The 22850-nt window shown below is 48.0% G+C and overlaps 2 protein-coding genes across 4 annotated transcripts in view; one reads left to right on the top strand and one right to left on the bottom strand.

Moving 5' to 3' along the window:
- Positions 1 to 9645, top strand: part of FAM184B (family with sequence similarity 184 member B) — a 61471-nt gene extending 51826 nt beyond the window's left edge. For 2 of the 3 annotated variants that reach the window (XM_081162174.1, XM_081162173.1), the window contains 7 exons: positions 400 to 563; positions 1210 to 1379; positions 2963 to 3109; positions 5002 to 5119; positions 6716 to 6820; positions 7656 to 7855; positions 8457 to 9644. In XM_081162174.1, the coding sequence (XP_081018300.1) occupies positions 400 to 563; positions 1210 to 1379; positions 2963 to 3109; positions 5002 to 5119; positions 6716 to 6820; positions 7656 to 7855; positions 8457 to 8550 (998 nt within the window). In that variant the 3' untranslated portion in view covers positions 8551 to 9644. Of the gene's footprint in view, positions 1 to 399; positions 564 to 1209; positions 1380 to 2962; positions 3110 to 5001; positions 5120 to 6715; positions 6821 to 7655; positions 7856 to 8456 lie in introns of all 3 variants that reach the window. The other variant, XM_081162172.1, reaches the window with a different exon arrangement.
- A 3190-nt stretch (positions 9646 to 12835) lies between these two features.
- MED28 (mediator complex subunit 28) lies at positions 12836 to 20025 on the bottom strand. Its single transcript, XM_081162223.1, has 4 exons — positions 19840 to 20025; positions 17761 to 17827; positions 17124 to 17236; positions 12836 to 14892 (listed from the first exon to the last, which is right to left on the bottom strand). Exons 1-4 carry the CDS (start codon positions 19996 to 19998, stop codon positions 14695 to 14697), a joined length of 537 nt encoding a protein of 178 aa, XP_081018349.1. The 5' UTR covers positions 19999 to 20025; the 3' UTR covers positions 12836 to 14694.
- Positions 20026 to 22850: the final 2825 nt, after the last annotated feature.

Here is a 22850-nt window from a genome sequence, read left to right as displayed (position 1 = left end):
GGGTTCAGCTCCAGCTCAGGCCATCCCACCCTAACCCACCACGTTCCTACCCACCTGACTGGTTCAGCAGTGGTGCAGAGTGAAGGAGAACCACTGGAAATGTCTAATCCTGACTCCACAACTTCCTAGCTGTGTGGCTCTGGGCTACTCACTCAACCTCTCTGAGGCCCAGGTTCCACGTCGTAAAATGGGGAGGGGTAGTACCAGATAGGATGGTTGCAGGGCTTCAGCGAACAGTTTTCCAGGGTTTAGCACAGTTAGTGTGCCATACGTGGAACTCTGGTTACTGTCATCTTGAAATAAGTCTGGAGAACTCTATCCAACGCCTTCAGCAGTCCCCACCCCCAGACAGACCAGCCTTCACCACGCGCCTGACCTTCGCCGCTCTTCCTTCCACAGAGTCCCTTAGGCAGGAGCTGCGGGAGCAGCGGGCCGCCTGCTCTGAGCACCAGAAGGACTTGGAGGCACTGCAGGCTGAGCTGCAGGCCCTGGGCAGTGCTGACAGGAGGCCGGCCATGGCCCAGTGTGCAGGGGACAGCGAGGACCACACTGACACCACAGAGGTCAGCCCCCTGACCCACCCGCCCACACCCCTCTCCAAGTAGTGAGGGCTACCGCAGACTCGTAAAGAAGAGGTCCTTGGTTCTTGATTCCCTTGTCTGGAATGGGAAAGACCCTTCTCCCCCTAGAGGATACCTGGCCAGCCTGCAGGCTTCCCTCTTTGTAAAGCAAAACACGGGTTTTATTACGTTCTGCATGTTATTTTTAATTCAAACACATCTGCCTCTCAGATTGTTGGTACCAGGCAGGGCTTAGAGGCAGCCAGTCAGGGTCACTTCAGATCTTCAGGAGAATGTCTCTAAGCTCCTCTCCCTGTCCAGACCTCCCTGTTCCCATGAGTGGGAGCAGCCTTGTCACCCCAGCTCACTGCCCACTCTCCGTGAACTTCCCGGCCAGACTTGGCCCATTGGCTCCTTCCTTGCACATCCGTAATTCCTACCCAGCTGGGGAGCACAGTGACCTCCTAGGAGCCCAGACCTCTCTCCCCCATCCGCTGTCTGCCTCTGGTATTCATCTAAAGTGCATCTGTATGTAGCCGTCTGTGGCTCCCTGCTGCTGTTGAGGCTGGAGGCTAGGTGGAGCACATCTGAGGCTCTTTGAGCCTTTTGAGCCTCCTGAAGACATCTCTCCTGGCTACCTTCTTCCCAGGATGGGGACGGCCTGGTCCTGGCGGGCTCCCCAAAGGGTGGCGCTGAGCAGACTCCAAATGAGGGGTGCCTCTTCTGGGAGAACTCGCAGCTCAAGGACACGGTGAGGCAGCTGCGGGCAGAGGTGGAACAGCACCAGCAGGAGGCGCTGCAGCTCCGTGACCAGCGCAGGTCAGTCTGCAGGCCCCAGAGCTTCCCTCCCTCCCTTCCCTCCCTCCACTGCCGCTTGGTGAGCCTCGGAGATCTAAAATTGGGTCACCCCACTGCACCTTTCCAAAGAAAAGACTCCCTAATCCACTAGTACTTCTCTGATGTTACTCCCTGGACACACAAAAAGTATCTAGGAATTCTAGGTCAAAACTGCAGAGGACTGGCCCTGAAATAGAGGTGGGAACCCAATTATTCTACAAATCAGGGAATGTATGGAATCAGACCAAATGATACCAAAAGTATCTCAAAACCAGCCTTAGGGAGACAGTGCTGTGTGCCCTTAACTAGCTGTGTGAGCTGGGGCAAGTCAGCTAACCTCTCCAACACTGTCCTCATCTGTGAAATGGAGATGGCACTGCCACCTCTCAGGGCTGCAGTGCTGTAGACCCCAGGGAAACGTATGTGAGAGGCTCAGCAGCGCCCCTGGCATGGGGGAAGCCCGGGGTAAACTGTGGTGTTACTATTACCTGATCCAGGTTGGACAGCTTGTTATCAGTCCTGAATTCACAGCCTTTCCCCCCACTTCCTGGAAAGTTCGTAACTACAATTTAAATTTCATTAATAGCTACCTGACTTTTCAGGCTGTTTCTTCTCGGGTGAGCTTTGGTAGTTTGTATCTTCCGAGGACTTTGTCCATTTTATTATCTCAGCTCCAGTGAAAGTAGTTGTGTGAGTGAAAGGCGCAGCTAAGAAACAGCCGTGGGCCCACTTGGCCAAGGTGAGACACCTCGATTTCAGTTTGGGACTCACCATGTGACAGTGACTAAGGAGCTGGGACCAGGGTAGGGAGTCCCAACCATTTCTGGTTACGGCCCCTGCAGTTCAGAAAAGCAGTGTTCCCTGTCCTGGGGGAAGGGTATAATCACACCAAAATGTGCACGTAAGGTACTTTCTGAGGGTGACACTCCCTGAGAGGCTTGTCTGTGTCACCCCCACACCGAGGTTAAGAAAAGAGAGCTGATGGTTGAGCACATACTTTGTGCTACAGACTGTTCTGGACACATGAACATGGTCATTCTTGCAATAGCCCTGTTAGGTGGCCACTGCTGTCGCCTCCAGATAAAGACACTGAGCTGGGCCTACTGTCACACGGCTAGGAAAGGACGGAGGAGGCCGCGGATGGACGCTGCTCTCCTAACCCCATCGCTCCCTGCCCTTGCACCTGGACTGCTGGCCTCAGGGTCCACCTTTCCGCAGTTCTGATACAGAATCTCCGCATCCAGGCCTCCCGCCCGCCCCGAGTGAAGGGGGTGCTTCCTGGGGCCCCCCTCCAGAGCTGCCTCCATTCCTCCCCCTGCAGGCTGCTCTTCGGGGAGTGCTGGGCTGGGAGGTGCTGAGAAGGGGTCCCCCAAGCAGGGCTTATCCCGGACCCCACAACTCAGATGCCCCGGGTCTCCTTCCCGCGGTGTCCTGACCTCAGATTCATAACCTCCCCACCCACTGTCTCCAAACCTGGCCACCCAGCAGAGGGGGAGGAACACCCCACGCCCTTGAGATGGGCCCCTGGAGCCGGGTCACCAGCTGTGCTTCGGTCCTGTCCGCAGGCAGCTGGAGGAGGAGCAGCGAGCCCAGCGCGCCCGGGAGGCCGAGGCGCTGCGCCAGGAGCACCGGAAGGAGATGCAGGCGGTGGTGGCCGACTTCAGCAGCGCCCAAGCCCGCCTCCAGGCCCGGCTGGCTGCCCTGGAGGCCGAGTACGTGAGCCTCGGCCCCAACTTAGGAGGGGCCGGTGGATAGGCCATTTTATGCGGGTGATTAACTCATCCCATGTCCCCAGGACTACCAGTTTTAAAACCAGAAGTCCTTAGTTCTAGGAAGTGCCTCAGTCCCAGAGGAACAGGAATGGTTGGTCACCTGTCACGTTACGACACTGCAGTCCCCTTTCGTGCAGGACCCTGGGGATCTGTGAGGAGTGGGACTGCCTCATGGACTTGGTTTGACCCTCACACTGGGGAGAAATCAGAAGGGTCAAGGCTACCTTTCTTATTAGCATTGGCCCTCTTCCGACACACATTATCTCATTTAATCTTCATAGCAGTCCTTCGAGGTGAAATTGTTATTCCTATGGACAGATCCTACCACGGGCCCCTCGTGCATGTAGGCATGCATTCGTGTATTCATTCACAAATATTTATTAGGGCTTACTGTTTTAGACTCTGGATTACCGTAGGGAACAAAACAAAGACTATGTGCTGATAGAACTCACAAATTCTAATGGGGATTCTGACCAAAAAAAAAAGGAAACAAATATTTAACTTCATATAGGTAGTGAAAGTGCTTGAAGAAAAATAGGATCAGTTTCTAGAGAGTGGCAAGGATGGGCAAGGGAGGCCTCTTTAAGGAGGCGACATCTATACACTAGGGGGCGAGGGAATGAGAGAGCCATCTGGAGAAAGAGCATTTCAAGCAGAGAGAACAGCAAGTGCAAAGGCCCTGGGGCCCGCTTCCTAAGCCTGAACAACCAGAAGGCTCATGTGGCTTACGTGGAATGAGCGAGAGGGTGAGTAGTAGAAACTGAGGTTGATGGGGTAACTCGGCGGGATAAAGGAAATTCTACAATGAACCGGAGGAGTTTGGATGTATCCACAGTACACTGGGAAGCCATTGCAAGTCTCTGAGCAGAAGTGACAGGGTCTGATTTCCTTTTTAACGGGGTCACTCTGGCTGCTAAGAGTCTGGGGGATTGGGGTGAGCATCAGGGAGACCAGGTTCATCAGCACTAAGTGAATTTAAATGTCACCTAACTGATCCTGAGCTTATGCTCTTAAAAACTGTCCTCCACTGTCTCCAATACAAAGCAAATCACCCGAAATCTGGAGTGGAAGCTTTTACCATCTGCCCTCTAATGGGTACTTACCACGTGCCAGGCACCCATTATCTCACTGAATCCTCACAACCACCCCATCGACACCCATTTTAAAGGAGCAACTGAGGCTCGCAGGTGACATGCATACCCAAGGTCATAGCTAGAAAAAAGCAGAGCTGGGATTAGAGCCCAACTCGTCTCACCTCAGAGGCCTAGGCTCTTATCAAATACAGTCAGTAGGCATGTGCAGTCCTAACCCTCCCTCTCCCCACCACCCGGAGGGCTCTTTCTCCAGCTTCAGGGGTGGGCCGTGGTACTAGCTGCCCTCGCCCCTCTGCCCGGGAACTAACTCATGCCACAGTCCATGCCGGCCAGCAGATGGCGCCAGAGCCACAGCGGTATTAGCAGGGCTTATAGGCATCGGTGGGGTGCGGGCCTGTCCCTGCTGAGGCCTCTTCTCCCAAACATCCCTGGTTCCTGAAGCCCCACTGAGTGCAGCATCTCTGCACACAGGCCATTGGTTCCTGGGCCCCTGCAGTCCTGCAGGGACTGACAAATGTCATACTGGGAGTTGGGGTCCTGGGCTGCACCCCGAGCTCTGCAGCCAACTCCACTGGATGGCCTCCGGCAAGCTCTCTGGGCCTCGGTTTCCCCTTTTGTGAACAGAGAGAGTGGCTGTCCAGGCTGACCACCCAGTGGTGCCCCTACCACGCCATCACCTCTCCTGCCTGCTCGAGGCTAATTGCAATGAGGGGCTAACTGCATGTCTGCTCGAAACAGGCTGAAAGACTCCGGAGAGAAGCCGGGGAAGGGGGCGTCCAGGCCGGAGGACGTGCAGCTCATAGGCCGCCTGCAGACCCGCTTGAAGGAGAGGGAGGAGATCATCAAGCAGCTCACGGTGAGGCTGCCAGCCCCCGGGGGGCCCTGCACGGACGCCGCGGAGTTCCTGGGGGGCGGTATTCACCTGCACCCGGCACTTTACCGGGCACCTCAAGTTTTAATCCTGATAACCATAAAACCACCTTACAAAAGATCCTTGGTTATTTTTTCTATAGTACAAAAAAACTCATACTCACTAAAACAGTTAACACGGGAAAGTAGAAGGCAAAAAATCACTCTGCTCCCAAGCCCCATAGCGTCTGCCCATGGCTGGTATTGGTTTGGGTTTTTTTAAACCAACAGAATTTGGAAAGATCTAGAACAGCTCGCCTTATGTTTGAATTTCAGTAGATCCAAGCAAGCCAATTACTCTTCATTGATCTTCCTTTTGTAAAAATGACCACCTGTTTTCCAGTTAGCAAAGCCACCCGCAGGATCCCTAAAGAGAAGAGTTTTCTTGGACTCCCTCTGATTCTGTACCTGGTGCCCCCAAGGCCTCACGGCCATTTCTTTGAAAGGCCCCTCCCCTCCACCCACCCCGCCCTTTCACTGGCTCCACCCACCTCACACTGGTGCTTGAGGCTCTAACCCAGCCTTGCGGCGCTCCCTGCTCTGGCCCGTTCTTCATATGGCCCATCGCACAGCTCCCGACGCCGTACAGTCAGCTCTGGGGACAGGGCGACAGACACTCCTGTCAGTATGGCCCACGGGGCAGAGCTAGTCAGCCCCGCCAGAAGTCCAGGGGCTTCCCACCGCCTAACCCCAAAGCTTCGCCCACGCACAGTGGAGAATCTATTGGTCTCCCCCTTACGTAGTCTCGCTCCACTATGCTGACCTCAGAGTAACGAGTGATCGTATGAAAACAGAAGTCCTGTCACAGCACAGCCCTGCTTAGTACCTCCCGTGGCTTCCCGTCTTTCTCAGTAAAATCAGCGGCCTGCAGAGCCTCCCGCCCTCCCACAGCACGCGCCTCTCGCGTCGCGTCCCACTCCCATGCCTGCCCCGCCGCTCCCGGCCACGCTCTTTCATGACGAGACACAGACAGTCAGGAGAACTTTACCACTAGCTGAAAATTACCCGATACTAACGAGGGGCCCTCATCTGCTAAGTGTGACAAAGGCGTGGTGGTTTTATTTTTAAAGAGTCCTTATCTCTTAGAGATACGTGTTGGTGGTTTTATAGGTGCAATTGTACAATGACTAGAATTTGCTTTAAAAATAACACAGAAGGAAAGAGAAAAGTGGAGGGTTGGCCATTTAGTGACTGTAGCTGGGGGTCTTCTTTCTTTGCCTCAATTACTATCTTTCTGCACCTTAATTATTAACGTTCTGCAGTACTCTTCCCAGATGCTACGAGTACCTGGATCTCTAACTTCCCTCCGGCCCTCCAAACAAGCGTGCCCTTTGCTTTACAGGAGAGGCTGGGGACACAAAGGTCCCAAGAGTAAAGGTGCTTCCTCACAGCTTCCGTGGGTGGCAGCTTGGTTCCCACTGGCGCCCCTGCCTGCCCTGGGCTTTTCTTCTCTGTATTCCACCCTCACACGGCCACCTTCCGCGGGGTCAAACCCAGTGCCGCGTGGTTAGGCTCATTTAGACTCAGTTGTGTTGTTTCCTAGGAGGAGAGAAGATTTCACTACGCAGCGTTCCCCGGCGCTGTGTCCCATCGGAACCGGTCCTTCTCTTTCAACCCTCACCCCGGGTACTTGACCCCTTCCATGAAGGTAAATGGGCTCTTCTAGTTTGCATTACACAGTCTGCCGGTTTCATTTTTCCTAAGGTGACTGTAGCTCATTTATCAATAGCTGGGATACATTCAGAGGAATACGCATTGAAAATAAGGCCCACAGAAAATAGGCCAAATGAACAGTGTTTATATCTGGCCAGGAAGACAATGTGCATTTTTTATGGGATTTTTTTCTTTTCCAATTTTTCTATAAATAAATGTGTTGCTATTAACAGTGGCTACAATAATAATTGGTAGGAAGAAGAGAGAGAAGAGCAGGAATCTTCTACTTTTTAACATTTTGTCCTTACATGCTTTCGGAATTTGTTACAGTAAGAACATTCACATCCAAATCTCTCATCTGCTATAGCAAATCCTAAAAGTGCTAAAAAAATTAAAATAAAATTAGTGTTTTTTATAACTCACAGGACAATAAACCTAAGCTGAACTGATGTGTGATCATTGATAATTTTTATATATCCCTCTTAGTGTAACAAAATGTAAGTTTCACTTCAGAAATATTAGTGCATTTGAGGACAGGATGGGCCCAGCCCTTGCTGCGATGTTATGTGGCCTTTTAAAATCTAAAAAGAGATTTTTGAATTATTAAACACATCTGTTTCCAGAAATTTTAGATAAGAGATTGTGAACATGTGTGTTTTTTAAAACACAATATAGATCAGAGGGGAAAGTGCTTTAAAAAATAATACGGAAGTCCATAAATAAAAGTATGGCCTCCTTGCTCTGTAGTTTCAGGTGGGTGGCCCCTACTTACTATCACAATAATGCTTCCTTTGGGTGATACTGAGAAGCCTTTCCTTTAATACAAACAGAAAAAGAAGATGGAAGAAGTGCCCAGCCGAGTGGTCAGCGTGCCCAACCTCGCCTCCTATGCAAAGAACTTCCTGAGCGGTGACCTGAGCTCCAGGATCAACGCCCCGCCAATCACAAAGTCACCCAGCTTGGACCCGAGCTCCGGGGGTAGCCGGCCTTACAAACCCACCCAGTCTCTAGATGTGAAAACGGCCACACGGTAGGGGGCAGAGCTGTGATTCCATTTTCCCAAAATAGGAGAAAGACTGGAATTCCAATCTGGCATCTGTTAAATACCTGGCATTGGGGCAGATACAAGGAACGGCAGACCAAGCCCTGCCTTGGAAAAGCAACAGTCCAGCCAAATGGGGAGATTGTGTGCCTTTCTTTAGAAGAGGGACTATTCCTGGTACCAGATTCCAGAATTCTTTTGTTCCTCTGGAGAATTTTTATGAGTGTATTTGAGCCAAACTGACAGCATATGTTGGGGAGCAAGATCTCAAGTGCTCCTCTTTTATTTTTTGTGTGGGGTTTACTTACTAATTTGTGCCTGAAATAAATGTTGCAAATATGCCTTATGGTCTTAAGTGAAACAATGGAGAACCTTCTGTTTTCACAACAGGAATTAGACATTCTGTGCCCACCCGTCCTTGACAACCGGCTTCCAGATACTAATGTTGGCCAGTGATGTTCCAGTATCTTTGGAAGAGTAAAGAAGCAGTTATCTTACCCTGAAAAGATGGTGGGGTAGTAAGTTGTTTATTGAATAATTTTAAAAACCTCAAAACCACCAAAACCTTTCTGTTTCTGTTTGTTTTTAGAACACAAGATGGTGAAACCACCCAACCCAAAGAAGCCCAGCAGAAACAGGGCTCTGCCCACCAGGAATGGTTTACCAAGTATTTTTCTTTCTAAATCGATCCTTGGGATCCATCACAGAGAGGACATTTGAAAAACATTTCTTTTTAAAACATTGGACTGAGGGAATGAACTAAAAAAACCAATCAACCAAATAACTTGCTTTGTAATATGGTTTGCATCCAGTAGCTCAAACGAATTTGAGCATTGACATTTCATACCGTTTCATTGTGGCGCCGGTTCATGAAAAAATCTTGACCTTAGGGTAAAATGAGTCGTGTTATCAGAAAGCATCGTAAATGTTGTGTTACTGATGACCTACCCGTTGTATCTCGTGTCCATAGACTGCACTCGCCTTGTGGTTTCCGTGGTCTGCTTGTAAAGGGATTTCATTTTCCATGAGGATGTGACTCAATCCACTTGAAAAGTGTTTCTATGTAAGTGATATCATTCAAGATGCACACTAACCTCAGTGAGAAGAGGAATGAAACCAAGATCCAAATAGCCGGGAGAGCCAATTAAAACACAAAACAAGGAAATCAAAACGACCAGGACAGGGCAGTTGCCGACCTTGACACTTGGAGTATTTTGATTTCCTAATCCAGGACATGAAGTAGATGATAGAGGGGATAACACCTACCTCAAAATGGGGCTTTATGAGAATTAAGCAAAATAATATGGGCAATGATTCCAGTTACAAATTGGAATTAAGTGCTGCCAGGACTTCTCTGTGAATAACTGAGCCTTGCCCCGCCGTGCATCTGTTCCAATGACTGCAGTGTCCACTTGGCCACTTGTGAAGGTTTCTAGATTATCTGTTCTTTCAAGTCAAAGATCTACTGAACCTCTGGTCTTTGGGTTTGGGCCATCTGCCTCATGGTGCACTGCTTCCCCATTGCATGGATGCTTGGTAGATTAAAGGGAAAGGGCAGTGGCCATCCTAGGCGTTGACCTCGCTGTCAGGCCACACTGAACTGTCTGACCCTCTGAAGGAGCAATGCGATTTGACAAGACTCAATACATCTTTTAATGGGCAAAATATGTTCCCAATCCTCTGGTGCTGGCCCAGCTAGGTGGCCCATAAACAATCGTCTATTCTATGCACTGTCAAAGCTTTGCTCTTTGAATAAAACTTTAAACAACTGGATGATGAAAATGGTTGTGACTTATATTGATTTGCCAAAGAAGGGTGAAATTAGATGAAGACTGAACTTGGAAATGGGAAGTTCACATTGACCTCGACTGTATCACCTTCAAATAAAAAGTGGCTGCTTTCATACTTAAGTCCTTTAGAGAAATGCAATTATAACTCAGAATTCATCATTTAAAGGTAAATTTACTAGCTAATCAAAACACATGGCCCCAATAATTTTTAACTGCAAATACTTGTTGCCATACATGTAACATGCAGTATTATTTTTCAGCATCAAGTATTTTGCAGTTGCCTTTTGTTTCTTGCTTAGAGCGAGCATTGTAGGATTATGTCTGTATCTCGTGTTTTACAGATGCACACAGATAGTTCTTCTTTTGTTTGCTGAAACATTTTCCCACCACCCTGCAACCCCTGATGACTAACAAGGTAGGCTTCACTTCACGATACTGCCCTGTAACTCGGTGTAACACCTGCTTCGGGAATGGAATTGTATTCATTGAGACTCTGCATCTGTTTTCACTCCTTTCTTGTTTCAGGTGAGTGAAAGATCTTGTTAAATTTCTAGATTCTACCCAATCATTACGTATTTGTTAACTAAACCTTCGCATGCTCCTATCATTTTTTCTTTAGGACATATTTCTTGAGCATTACAGTAAAGCTTCATAGGACACATGCTTAAGCTTTTTGTTTGATATGACAAATTACCATCCAGAAGGTATTTCTAACAGTTTTCCAGCTATTTACACCTGGACCAGCAGTGAGAGACATTCTCTCTGTACCCTAGATACTATTAAGAAACTCAACTTGATAAAACCATCTTCTTGGTTTCTATTCCATCAATCTCTCAAGAGCAACGTGATCTAGAGATGGTGGTGATGGTTTAGAGGGAACAGCGGAAACGAAGAAAAATGAACAGCTCGGGACTGAGTTGGGAAGGAGAAACAACAGGACTTTATAAGTCTCTAGGTTAGATTATGACAGAAGGAGGAAGAGTTAACATGTCCCTGGAGCAAAACTGGAAAGGAATATTGCTGCAAATGGTTTAACTGGGGTAGCAAAGAACTCACTGAATCCATGGCTGCAGACGGTGCACGTGAGCCCTTAGTAGCTGTTCTGGCATTGATACAACTCCCAACACAGCAGCTGGATTGAGGCTACTTGGTCTATACTCAGTCTCCAGGCTCCATCTGGGTTCTGCAGATTAAATGGCGCTATGATAGGGTCTGCCCTCCCCGAAACCTTTAGATTTCCAAGGGTCGCACTAACTAATCTCCACCGTCACCACCAGATGCAGTATTATTTTTGATCTACTATCTCCTATTAGCTTCTCAGTGGCCTGCTCTCTCCTTGCAGGAGATAACCAAAGGTGGCCCAGGCCCTCATAGTGGCCTTTGCCTATTAAGCACTGTTAGTTTATCACCATCTCTCTACCGGAAGTCAAGACAGCGTAGTGATAACCAGCCAACTCTACTGTTCCTATAGGCAACATTCCCTTTACCTTCCAGATGTTTGAGTCCCTGCACTGACAATGTTCCCTTCCACTGGAACACTTTCCTCAGGCACTGCTGGTGACATCTTCAGCAACTAGGCCACCCCTTGTGCCGGAAACTATCTGTACTTCCCACACCACTCAGAATGGGTCCTTCTTGCCAGCTGGACAGTGAGTGAGCCAGTCACCAAGCCTCATCCACCTGCCTGCCCTCTCAGACCAAGTCCATAGCAGCCACGTCAGTCAGGTCCTCCAGAGACAAACCCCAAGACACAATCAGAGGTGCAAGAAATGTACTGGGAATATCTATGCCGTTCAGCCAAAGGCCCTCAGAAACACACCTGTAGTTGAAGAGCTGGGTTTATTACTCGTTGCATAGAGGGAAAATGCTCATCATGGCAGGGCTTCTCAGAAAGGTGTTAGAACCTACTTGAGATTTTGGCATTGGGTGATTTGAGAGCCTAAGGAAGCAGGGAGTCACTTTAGTTACTGCAAGCTGTAAGTGGGGGCAATTCTGTGACTGTCTTAAATCTTACCTGTAGGGTGAGGGTAAAGCTGTAAGTGCTTAAAAAGTGGTAACTCAGGAGGATGCTTGGTATTTGGGTTGCACAGTGACCTTGTTTTTCTGTTTAGACAAAGTTACGACGCCGTTTTGGCACTTTATCCTGGTCTCCGAGCAGCTCTGTCTGAGGTTGGTGCTCTGAGACTGCTTATGTCCAACAGGAGAGTAACATAGCCAAGCAGCACCAGGTCAGCGTCCGGATGGCAGCGAAACTTTCTCTCCCCGCTTCGCAGGGGAAACACCTGTGAAAGAGAAATGAGAGGAAGCCGAAGCCAGGAAGAGCCTTGGGACTAGGACGCAGGGCTGACAGTTGTGAAAGGAAGGTTTAGACAAAAGGACAGCCCTCAAGAGTCTTGGCCAGGCTGATGGGAGCTCCAGAGCACACTGCCCACCAGGGGAGTCCTGTGTCAGGCAGAATGGCCTGGTCCAGCACCCACACTATGCTTAGTCACAGCAGGAAGCGCATGGTCTTCATGGGACCACTGCAGCGGGTCCCCGAAGGTGGGAGCCTCGGAAACTGCACTCCCCGCAATGGCTCCTCTGTGCCTCCAGAGGCCAGGACCACTCAGGAATGCCAGCATGTAGGGGGTGGGTAGAAGAGGAAACAGAAAACGGGAGGCGTGTTAAAGAGGATGAGTTTGAGTAAAGCTGAAGTGTCCATTCGATTTGGCCACAGCGAAGTGGCTGGACACTGTCAAAGCACAGTTGTGGTCACGTGGGAGGGACAGATGGCAGCCTGGAGAGGGAGGGAGAGAAGGGGAGGAGCTGGAGACTTGGTGAGGGGCAGGGAAGTGGCACAGCGCTCAAGAGTGGAGGGAATGGTGAGCACGGGTGATCAAGAGCTCCTGTGAGCAGCAGGAATGGTCCAGTAGATGGACGATGCAGGGGCTAAGGGGTCCCGTCCTAGAGAAGGAAGCTGTCCGGGGGCCAGAGCACCTGGGGAAAGGCTGGTCATTCACAGGGCCAGCACCTCAGCAGATGGAACAGGAAGGAAAAAGGTGCCCTGAAGATGTGGGTGGGTTTATCACGGGAGTGAGAGGGAACTCCCAGCTGATGGCTTCTTATTTTCTCATCAAAGGAGGGTTTTCTATGATCAATCAGCAAGATGTCATTAAAAGGAAAAAGATATTTACAAAGACAAGATTGAAAAATTATTTATTTGCTGGAAACTTGAATAAAAAATGGCAATAACTGATACATGTTAATTCCAAATATTTTCACTAAGCACCAAGTAGGACAGTTCCTGAACCTTTCACCAAGAACTTCTTTATTATTGAAAGATGCCTAAACCAGTTTATTAATCTGTTTATTTCAATTTTTAACGAAGAAACCCAAAGCTGCCAATCAGAGCTTCTAATCAGCACAAGATGGCCATGTTAACAGCCTTGAAGTCAAATAATGTGAGAAAAAAACAATCTTAAAAGTTTTGTTTAACCCAAAGCTTTAATGCATGTTCATTGAGGGCATTCACTCACCTCAAGCTGTATACCACACATGCACAAACAAAAATGGGTAATATGTACCACTCTGTATAAAAGATCAGTAATACATGATCCCTATATTCAGAGGAAAACGATGCCTAATTCTCATGAGGGGCACAGAGACAGATACAAATTACTAACCCTCGAGGGAGCACCAAGCAAGGTTGGTAGGAGACAAGAACTCCTGTGTGTCCTGCGGTGGGGTGGAGAGTCTGCAGGAGGGCATTTGGGGGCTTCAGGGACCAGGTAGCATCCAGGCCAGACGGCACCATGAGTGGACGTCGATGGGAGTGGGGAGGGGCCTCCAAGCCTGGAGAAAACAAAATGAGTCAAGACACCAAGGCCCAGAGGTACTGCCTGTTCAGAAGACAGTAGGGTGTTTGTTTAGGGTAAAGGGGTGTAACCTAGCCAGAGACTAAACCACCAAGAAAAGAGGGCCTTGTTCAGGGAGAGCCAGACAAGCACCAGTCTGTACTTCTCAGCAGCAGATCAATCAAGAATCGTATTGGGCTGTGTGACCAACGAGAGAATAAACCATCTTCCCAAACGCTGAGGCTCCACATGCCCTTTGTGGAGAGTAAGTCACTGAGGGTCACCCTGCAGGCCACTCCCCACCTGAGGCCCTGTCCCTTGGAATCAGTACATCCATTAGCAAGAACCTTATTTTATGGAAAATTCCTGCTCCAAAAAAGCAAAACACAAATCACACAAGCAAACAAAACTCAAAACAAGAGACTATCGCAGTGAGTCTGAATCCCCACACTTTACTTCTGCCCCAGTCATGCTACTGGGAACAGGGTCTGCTACTCAGACTGATTCATCACTGCAGAAGAAAACAAAATTTACATCACTGCTCCTACTGCAGCCCCCCAACCCCAAAAGTAAACATACATCACACAAAATATAAACTCACCCCAAATAAAAGTCAACATCAACTTAAGGATCCCACTGTAATATTTCTACACTAACCTAGGACATAACAATCCTCTTTGACCTATTTACAAAATACCTCATTCTGAGAGCTCTGGAAGCATTACAGACATTGCTGCATTAGATTCCTCTTCTTGAGGTAGTTCAGAGTCTTGAAATGGCAAATTTACGTGCTGTTACCTACCACCACTGGGGGTGATTAACAAAAAAGGCCTACAACCCAGATCTTCACCCTGATTAACAGATCAGAGCAGACAGGCTGTTTTTCCTCAAATTATATACACTAATCTTAAATTAGAAATACAGAGATTAAAAGTTACACAAAAATTTTAAAAATAAAAAGCAGGGGAAAAAAACTTTAAGAAGTTTTTTCACACTAACAGTTTAAACGTTGCTAAAAACGAACATATTTACTTGGTTTACCAAAGCGCTGCACATTTTATAAAGTAATAAAAAAAATAAGAGCTTATAAAAATAGGGGGGAACATTTTAGGTGGGAGCATGCAACTAAGATCATCTTGTTTTCTGGCAGAGTTCTCCCAAAATGTCACACCACCCAGAAGTGACACTTTCAGGCAGCTTCTACTCAGGTCTGCTTCATAGGCGCAGGGATGTTGGCAGACGCCTGCTCGAGGTAGGCCAAGGAGCCCTGAGGGATGTCAGCTGGCTTCTTGTGCTGCCCGTTGATGTCCTCCAGCACCTGCTGCCAGTGCCGCAGCTTGGTCAAGTGCTTCTGGACCAGAGCATCTTTCCGCTGCAATTCATTCCTCAGCTCTGACACATCCTGCAAAGGAAGGTGACGAAGTCAGGGCAACCTCTTGTGAAAACCGAATACAGTTCCTGAGTGAGTGAGAGCACTATTAAACCACACTACGCCCATTATTCTGCTTGGCTCTCCTATCTGAATAAACCAGAGCAGCTCTTCCAATGGCAGATGTCTGCCTAACACGGAGAGTTTTTATTTTTAATTCATTTTCTTTTAATAAATAATACCCAAATTATAATATCCCAAAGTATCAAAAAGCAGCCAAAAAGAAACCCTCTCTTTCCCATCCTGGTCCCCAGGCACTCAGTATTTCTGTCCAAAGGCTGAACCTAAAATACTGAGAATCTGAAACACATGGCTACAGCTGTTTAAAAGAATCCACAACCACTGTTCTATCATTTCAGATTACAAAGAGTTAAAATCTCAATTTCAAGAGCTTTTTTAAAGAAAACTGGCATTGTAATTCTTTATCAAGACCTGGCCTTGAACACACCTATGTTACTATTAAAGTATTCAAATCAGGAAATGATCTTCAAGAAACTATAAAAATCCTGGAAGAACACATAGGCAGTAAAGTCACAGACATCCCACGTAGTGGAATTTTCACTGATACATCTCCTAGGGCAAGAGAAACAAAAGAAAAAATAAACATATGGGACTACATCAAACTAAAAAGCCTCTGCACAGCAAAAGAAAACAGCCTCAAAATACAAAGGAACCCCACGGTCTGGGAAAGCATATTTGCCAAAGATGCATCTAATAAGGGGCTAGTTTCCAAAGTGTACAAAGAACTCATACTACTCAACAAGAGGAAGACAACCCAATTAAAAAATGGGCAAAGGACCTGAATAGACACTTCTCCAAAAAGGACAGATGGATGGCTAAGAGACACATGAGAAAATGCTCAACATCACTAATCATCAGAGAGATGCAAATTAAAACCACAATGAAGTATCACTTCACACCTGTCAGAATGGCTCCATCAACAAATCAACAAACGACAAGTGCTGGGGAGGGTATGGAGAAAGGGGAGCCCTGGTGCACTGCTGATGGGGATGCAGACTTGTGCAGCCACTATGGAAAACAGTATGGAGTTTCCTCAAAAAATGAAAAATGGAGCTGCCTTTTGACCCAGTGATCCCACTCCTAGGAATGTATCCTAAGAATCCTGAAACACCAATCAGAAAGAATATATGCACCCCTATGTTCATAGCAGCACAATTTACAATAGCTAAGATCTGGAAACAGCCCAAGTGCCCATCAGGAGATGAGTGGATAAAAAAAGCTGTGGGACACTTACACCATGGAATACTACGCAGCTGTAAAGAAGAAGGATCTCTTACCCTTTGGGACAGTATGGAAGGACCTGGAGAATATTGTGCTAAGCAAAATAAGCCAGGCAGAGATAGACAAACATCACATGATCTCACTCATATGTGGAATCTAAAGAACTTAATAAACTGATGAACAGAAGTGATTCAATGACATGGAGGCAAGGATCAGACTGATGAATCTCAGAGGGAGGGAGGAGGGCAGGTGGGTGGAGGGGGAGAGAGTAACCAAAGAATTTATATGCGTATATGCACAACCCAAGGACACGAACAATGGTGTGGAGAGGGACTGGGGAGGGGGGGTGGGATGGAATGAAATGGATCACTGGGGAGAAAAAGGGACATCTGTAATATTTTGAACAAAAAAATGAATAAATAAATAAAACTTAAATTTTTTTTTTTAAAAAGGGAAATGATCTGACAAGATTAAGTGTAAGAGCATCACCTAATCATTCACCTTCTCAACAGTTATCATTGAATTAAAAGAACATTTTAATTGGTCAGCTTGTGGAGTATTTTCTTCAAAAACTGCCCCCAAAATGATCATCTCAATTTAGTGTTTCTCATTAGGGGCACCACTGGCCTTTTGGGCAGGATGATTCTTCTCTCTTCCACACTGCAGGGGGCAGGCCTGGCCCAACACATTAAATGCCATTAGAACTCCAGTCATCCTGGCAACCCCAACACACTTCCAAATGCCCCATTTTCAAGCAACTGAGATAATGAAATCCTCAGCTTCGAGGAGCCTGGGACAGAACATTAATTTTTGATTCCTTGAACAACTAGCAACATTCATACTTGATAAAGCCCTACTATAGCTAACAGGAAAGGGATTTTCATTTAAAACCATTTAAAGCACAGATGGAACCCTGACAACATGTGCTCTTCCTAAAGTTGAGGAGAAAATGGAGCTCATACCTCTTTGATGACCTGCTCTGGTTTCTGGACAGATAGCTGCAATCTTTTTTGTAGAAAAAAACATTCTGTTTGTCTTGCAATATCCAGAAATTTCTGGATACACTGATCAACACCTTAAAAAACACACAAAATATTAAATCAAGAAAAATATTGGACACAAATATCTCCCTCCTACATGAACAGTCAGAATATCAAAACATCACCTTCTCATAGCTATAATCTGGGATTTTAATCCCCAAACCTTCCACATGTTAACCACATTAAATAGCAGATAATTTGTACTTCTATCAGGTGCATAACAGACCTTACTACAACACACAGTTCTTCTGAAGAAAGACAAGTAGCATGGCTCCAGTTAAAATGTAACTTATTTTAAAAGCAGTACACACTATGGTCTTGTTTGTCCTAATACCACTATGAAAAGTTCATCATTAAGTGGTCCATCGTGAATGACATAAGATGTCGATTAATAAGCTGAACAGAGAACCAGCAGTACACAGGCATGACCTGCATAAATCTTATCCCCCAGAAGAGTTCTCTTAGGATACCAGCAGGGCTGAAACATAGCAAGTGTAAAATCAGCAATCAGGAATCCTGCTAAAGGCAAGAACATTGTCCAAAAAGAGGGAATTCTTACCAGTTCGAATTTCTTCCTGATCCGTGCCATTGACGTAGTCCTGACTCACCAGAGAGGCGAAGCAAGCCTGTTGTGATCAAAACAGATCACAAAAGAAAAATGTGATTTGCACATCAAAAATCTTACTTCAGGGAAAGAAATGAATTCTCTTAAAGTCATTCAATGAGTTGATAGCATCTGGTTTGCACACCAGACAAGCTATCATGCCAGTGAAGAAACTCGGTAAATTGACCCCATTAGGCCCACAGAGGACGAGCCAAATGAGGCAGCTGGAATTTGTCAGCAGCCGATCTGGTCTCTCTCCTGCCACTCGCTCCTTTCCCCACTATCTCATTCCACACCAGGGCCTGGACCCCTATTCCAGTCCTACCCACAGCTCCTCCCTCCCATGCTCCTATGATCTGCGTCACCCATTCAGGACTCAGGTCAACCATCACCTCCTCAGAGAGACCACCTCTCTCTCTTTTGAAATGGTGCCCACCCCTCCTGCTTGAGCTCTAGCCCCAAGCCCAGCTTTGTTGTTTTTCAAAGCTGACACCACTCCATGCTTTTAGTGCATTATCAGCTGCCCCCTACCAGGAGGTGGGAAGTTAGCCTTGTTCACTATGCGCCTAGTGCGGGAATATTGCTCCGGGCTCAATAAACACACGCCAGTGACTGACAGGACCACCCACGAGAAGAACAGGTTGGTGTCACAAGGGTAAACAAGTCCCAAAGCGGGAGTTCTCCCTCAAGGGACAATGATCCAGATGTTTATGTGACTCAGCCAGGGGGCTCTACGAACAAAGGCGGCCTGACACAGGGCAGCAGGCCAGGAGAACCGATGGGAGCCGAGGGAGCAGGGGTCAGAAAGGAAGCCTCAAGCCCCAGGAAAGCAGAGTCCTGCCACCGTAAGCAAACACGCTTGGTAAGAGGCAAGTAGATCTGGGCCCAAATTTAAGCCACTGGCGAGATGTGAGGGCCCTTCTGCCTGCAGTTGCCACTATTTTATTTTATTTTATTGTTAATCCTCACCTGAGGATATTTTCCTGAGAGAGCGGAAGGAGAGGGAAGAGACAGATAGCGAAACACCGATGTGACAGAGACACATGGACTGGCTGCCTCCCGCAGGCGCCCTGACCGCCCGGGATCGAGCCTGCAGCCGAGGGACCTGCCCTTGGCCCAAACCGAACCTGCGACCCTTCAGTCTCGGCTGATGCTCTAACCACTGAGCGAAACCGGCTAGGGCACCACCCTCTGACTTACACAGAAAAACCGCAGGATACCCCAGGCAACCCCCTGTAATCGCTGAATACATCAGGAAAAGACTTCCCATTCCGTGTGACATTGAAAGATGACTCCTGTTGGATCTGGGGTACGAGTGGGGTGGCCCTGCTTGGTGAATCCTGTGCTGTTGGAAAGCACCCCACCCAGTCGCACCTGCCCGTCAAAGCTGGGCTGCTCCCCCAGAGCCGCGGGGCCGCCAGGCAGGGCGGGAGGAAAGCCGGTCTCGGGGGTTTTAGGGGGGATTCTCATACCCCTCAAAAAAGTGTAAACACACAGGCCTCTATAGAGACCTGGAGAGTTGCATGGCGAAGGAAATGTGTGGTGGTCTATTAAAAAAAAAAAAAGATGCTTTTTAAAAGTCCACTCATTCAGTCCCAAGAGTCCCACTGCTTCAGGATCGCTGAGGGCCGCGCCCCGCCGAAAGGCTGCAGGGCGCGGGCGGTGAACCCGCGTCCCGGAGAGGAGGCCGGTACCGAACACGCGGGGACGCGGGAAAGCGGGGGACAGAGAACCAGGGGGACGGCATCCGGTGGTGGGGAACCGGGAAAGACCCCAAAGTTAGGACCCGGCAAACGTCAAGCCCACTTGCTACCGGAAACGTCAAGTGTACGCGGCCCCGCCGGTAGACCTGAGTGGAACACTGGCCACGACTCCCGGTGGCAGCTAAAGCGAGTGACACACGTTCTCGGAGCCACTTCCCCCGTTTGAAGGCCGGGGTCCGGCATCCCTGAGGGAGATAACCTGCGCATGCGCAGCTTCCATTGCAGGCCAGAAGAGTGGGAACACGGATCCCCCTTCCGCGTCTCCTTTTACCTCGAAAGATGACTCCAACTCATCCACCAAGGTACTGGGAGAAGATCTCGGAGCTCCTGGCGCGGCCTGAAGGAGCGAAGCCTGGCCCGGGAGTCCCGGCGGCGGGGGTGGGGGTCCGGGAGGCTGCCCGGAGAACATACCTCCCAGCGGAGCCGCCATTTCTGAAATGGCTGGAAGAGGCCCACTGCGCCTGCGCGCAGCTGGCGTCCCTGGGTCAGGTGACCACCCTGGTCACGTGGCGGTGCGGCGCGCCGGGAGATTCTGTTGGGCGTCCCGGAAACCGGAAGCTTGGCGCTTTGGTCTCCTCCTCCTCTCGCGCGCGCGGGGCGCCAGCTTTTCCTTTTATTTTTCTTAAGCAGTGAGGACGCTGACTGCGTTTGACACAGTTGTGTGGGGGAGAGAACAAACTCGTCGGCCCGAGCCCCCCCCCCCGCGGACGCCAGGACGCTGCTGTGCTGGGCGGGCTCTGCCGTGCCGCCCGGAGTGACTCCGGCCGAGAGTCGTTCTTCGGGCGCCGTGTACCCGCGGCAAACGGCTGGAGGTACCGTTCATTCCGCACCCGTGTGCTGTGTACCAGTTATTAGTCCAGTCGCCGTGGCTATAACGAGAACAGGCAGGCGACCCTGCCCCGGATTCTGTCCGGGGCGAGGCAGGGAACAGAAACGACTCGCGTGGCGGCTCCTTACCGATGTGCCTGACCCTGTCCCTCTTAGGTCATTCTTCTTACATCAGAGAGGAAGTCGCTGAGCTAATATTTTAATAATTTGCTTTTTTAACACTTGCTTTCAGAAGGTAAAAATATTTCTGTTATATTTAATTTTACAGTTATATATGTGGTAATGCAGCACATTTATTGAGCCCTCCATGTCCCGTGTACTATTTAATGCTCCGCGTGCTACAGCGATCCTTCCAAGCCTCTGCCCTCTGCCCTGGTGGAGCTCACTGTTGTTTTTGTCGGAGAGGGAGACACACACGTAACTATATATAGCAATATCATGTAGAGATAGGTGCCCAGACAAAAAATGTTCCCTGGTCAGGGGATGGCTAGTGATGGGTTTGATAGGTGATTGGAAAAGGCCTCTGGAGAGATGTGCACTGGAGTGACTGGAGAAGAAGCTTAACTAGGAAAGCTTTCTAGACAGAGGACGGGTCCTAGCCTCAATCTTAGACTCGGCTCTCAGCCACTTTACCCTGTTTCATTTTCTTGGCAGCCCTTAAACGTCATCAGCAATGATCTTGTTTAGTTGTTTCCTTCATCACTAAGTTGCCTTACACACACACACACACACACACACACACACACACACACACACCCCAACTGGAATGCAAGCTCCATGAGATCAGGGCCTGCCTATCTTCACATGTATTCCCAACACCCAGAACTGTGCCTGACATAAAGTAGACATAGTCATTATTTGTTGATTGAATGAACAAAAATAGAATGCCAGTTGGAAACTAGTCTGCTTCAGCAGTTCCCAAACTTTTGGGTCTCAGGATCCTTTCCTTTACATTCCAAAAATGTATTGGGGACTCCCAGGTGTTTTTATTTATGTGGATTATGTCAGCCAATAGTTACCTATTCAAATTGAGAATAGGTAAAATATTTACCTGTTAAAACAGAGGTTTTTTTAATGGTTTTTATTGATTTTAGGGAAGGAGAGAGAGAGAAAAATCAATGAAAGAGGAACATCGATCGACTGCCTCCTGCATGCCCAGTACTGGGGATCGAGCCCGAAACCAGGGGATGTGCCCTGACTGGGAATCGAACCTCTTGGTGCATGGGACCACGCTTAACCGAGCCACACTGGCCAGGCAAAACTAAAAATTAAAAAAAATTATTTAAAAACTCACTACATATTAACATAAATATTATTTTAATTAAAAATATAAATATTTTCCAAAACCAGAAATAAATTAGTGAGAAGAGTGGAAGCATTTTACTTCTTTGCAAATCTGGTTAATGTCTGGCTCAAAAGATTGTATCTCATGTCTGCCTAACCGTAAGTTGCCTGAGAGAGTGGTTAGTGGTATCTCTCTTGGATTCACCCAGAATAGAGCACATTTGGATTTTGCTGAAAACACATTTCCTCGTGTAAAAAGTAGGAGAATACTACCTTGGAAAGCTGATGATGTATGTAGGGAGCTGAATACAGTACCAGATTACCAGTGAGAAAAGACAACATGATATATTTTGTTTAAAAATAATCTCTCCCCAGTACAGAAACAGAAGGTAAGCAAGTGGAGGCAGAACCAATAAGATCTAGGAGTAATCTGGTAATCCATACACAGAGAGATGTGATTTGTACAGTACCGGGGCAGTTGAGGCCAACTGTTTGGGAATGGACTGTGTAATAGAATTTGATTATGACTTACAGTATTTGAACGATTTTTAGCTAACATTTCCCCAGTATCATGATGAAAGGAAGTAGCCCAAAGTTCAAGAGTGGCAGAGCTGCAGCCACAGAATATGGTGGGCAGTAGAGAAAGGGCCCCAAGGAAATGGCCAGGCCAATACCATTTAACTGATATACCGAGTGACAGGGTATGCTTCCAGAATTATTCTTCCTTCAACCAGACTGATTTTCCTAAGGGCAGGGGCTACATCTTGTCTACTTTCCCATCTTGCACAACCACCTTCTATAATGCCTAGCATAGGTTAAGCATGGAGTAAAATGTTTGCTGGACCAAATTCTTCAAAACAGCAGCAGTACCTCCTCTTTCTGTGACCCTGAGGGCATTTTTGCATTTATTCTACCGTAACTTAAAACCTTTTAACCACCAAGATTTCACCCAGTTCATTTTCCATCCAATACTGACACTCCTGTGCTGTGAGCAGACAGTAATAGAGATATGGTCTGCCCTTACTGCACTTACAGTACGCACTATCCCTTTATAGCGAGGGCTTAGATACTGCACTATGTTCAGTAATGGATTCTTGTGCTCAAGGCCGTGTGCTGGGTTGCAGATGCTGGGCCTTGCAGATCCACTAATCTGGGTTCTAACCTTTTTTT

This window comes from Miniopterus schreibersii (assembly GCF_964146895.1).
Source record: "Miniopterus schreibersii genome assembly, chromosome: 1".
Classification (NCBI taxonomy): domain Eukaryota; kingdom Metazoa; phylum Chordata; class Mammalia; order Chiroptera; family Miniopteridae; genus Miniopterus; species Miniopterus schreibersii.
This window is presented reverse-complemented; position numbering and strand designations above follow the sequence as displayed.